At 50.6% G+C, this 2,143-nt stretch overlaps 1 protein-coding gene across 1 annotated transcript; it reads right to left on the reverse strand.

The window, feature by feature from the left end:
- Positions 1-408: 408 nt before the first annotated feature.
- HRG_08206 (kinase) lies at positions 409-1,636 on the reverse strand (the record flags this gene model as incomplete). Its single annotated transcript, XM_044866677.1, has 2 exons — positions 409-1,550; positions 1,609-1,636. 2 exons carry the CDS (start codon positions 1,634-1,636, stop codon positions 409-411), a joined length of 1,170 nt encoding a protein of 389 aa, XP_044718566.1.
- Between the last annotated feature and the right edge of the window lie 507 nt (positions 1,637-2,143).

The raw sequence follows: 2,143 nt of genomic DNA on the forward strand, positions 1-2,143 counted from the left end.
CTCGCCACGGGGCGATTACATGGAATACCAGCAACGAACGAGGAGTGCACCGGAGGGTAACGGCAGCCGCGCACCGCAACACCACGGTTCGCGGGCTTTGGTTTGGTCTGCCAACCGAACAGTATGGCTCTTTTGGGTGCGCTGGCGGAACGGTAAAAACCCAGTACCATCTTTTCGTTACACGGGGGGCCTGAGCTGATTTTAATCTTGTCTACGGTAAGCTGGAGAGCATCGTCGCAGTCTGTCCAACTTGGTGTTTACGGGCACCAGTGCAGCTAATACTCTAAATCTTACTTCGTATCGTCCACATTGCTGCACATGGTGAGTCGTGAAAATAAGTAAGACGTAATGCTGTCATTCAGACGAGGTAAGAGTCCACCCCCTGGAAACTGCGCACATAGCATTCCCTCAACTTCCGTCCGTTAAACCTAAGGCAGCTTTAATATGATCCAATCCGATCAAGTCTCCCTGGGCTGTTTGCTGAAGTTCCTGTGTTACGTACTCAGGTATGTAACCTCCGCCGAAGTCTATCAATACTGCGTCTCCATCTGTATTAACCATAACGTTGTCCGCCTTCACGTCCCCCCAGATGATATCGACTTCGTGCAGCCTCTTTAGCGTCGACTCAATTTGACTAAGCCACCTCTTCTTTGTTTCTATTGAAGCGCTGTCCATTCGTGATGCAAGTGTTTCGCCCTTGATGTATTCCAGGAGGAATCCCATCAAAGAGGTCTTGTCATCATCCCAGACAACTAGCCCAACAAGCGTTGAAGTTCGAAAAGGCGAGCTAAAGTTGCCGCTGCGGTTGATCTGCGAAAGTAGCTCTATCTCTCTTGAAAGACCGTGGTCTTTTAAGCCAGCCTTGAAGAAGAAGACATCATCAGTTCCGACTCGCCGGACTTTTCTTGGCACGTCGCTCATTTCCTCGTCGCTGAGCTCGTCATCGACCCGTTCAAGTTCTGAAGCCAGGATATGGGGAACAGGTGGAAGAGAGGAACGACAAATGAAGTGTTGATTGGGCATGTTATAGCCACGAATATTAGTGTCACCGGCAGGCTCGTGAGCCGAGGGCCCAGAATCTAACAGAGAGTCAAAAATCCTGGTTCTCGGACTGGAGTCGCCATGGACCCTAGCATTGTACTCTTCCTGGACAGCGAAGAGTCTCCCTGCCTTATTAACGAGGATGAACGCGTATGTCGGAGGAGAAAAGTAGTCGAGGAGAGTAATAGGCTTCCGAGTTCCGCCACCTTTTCCGCCACCTTGCTTCGGTGCTACTTGGCGCATGAAGTCATGGAGTGGACTAAGGATCCATTCCTCGAACTGGAACATGATGTCAGGATCATCAAGATCACTCAAAAATGTTTGGAAATCTTCCAACAAGTGACCTCCGCCCAAAAGCTTTTCTGCACTGATGAAAATATAGAATCGCGAGCCGTTGTACATGAAGGCATATTCGATAGCGCGGTCAGAGGCTAACAAGTCGAGCATGCAAAACGTGGGAGCGGGGCTCTCCGCGCCCGGAGATTCCCGGGCCATTTGAAGTGCCGGGCCTAGAAAGCGAGTGGTCAGCTCTTCTGCTTCCAAGCTCGAAAGTAAAAGGTAGCAAACCTTGTATCAACAGATCGGCTTTAACCATTGTCTCTGTTTCTTCCAGAAGACGCTCAGATGCAAGAGCAGTCGACTAGAGAATGATTATCAATAGTGGCCACCGGAGATGACGGGCGATGGGCGATAAGAGCAGAAGTGAAGATTTTAATAAAGGAGAGGAGAGGAGAGAGAGAAGAGGCTCTGACACTGGCCACGTCTCCATTAGCGCGTACTGTCGAGGTGACTGACCCCTCCTTAGTCAGCCTCATGGGGCATGATCCATAATGACCGGGCCAACACGCATAGGGCTAGCCTTCATGCATCATTTCTGCGTCCACTCCACACGGACCACTATTATGGTTAATGGGAGTGGATTGGGATGGAGTGGATTGGGATGTAGTGGATTGCGATGGAGTGGATTGCGATGAAGTCGAGTGAGTAGATCGTCGAAACCCGCATGGTCTGGGTCATCTTGCTCAATGACGTGCACGGCGACGCATCTGAGAGCGGTCATCATCTACTTACCTGAAGGAATAGAGGAGGGGGCTGAAGGAAT

Source organism: Hirsutella rhossiliensis (assembly GCF_020360975.1).
Source record: "Hirsutella rhossiliensis strain HR02 chromosome Unknown scaffold00009, whole genome shotgun sequence".
Lineage (NCBI taxonomy): Eukaryota > Fungi > Ascomycota > Sordariomycetes > Hypocreales > Ophiocordycipitaceae > Hirsutella > Hirsutella rhossiliensis.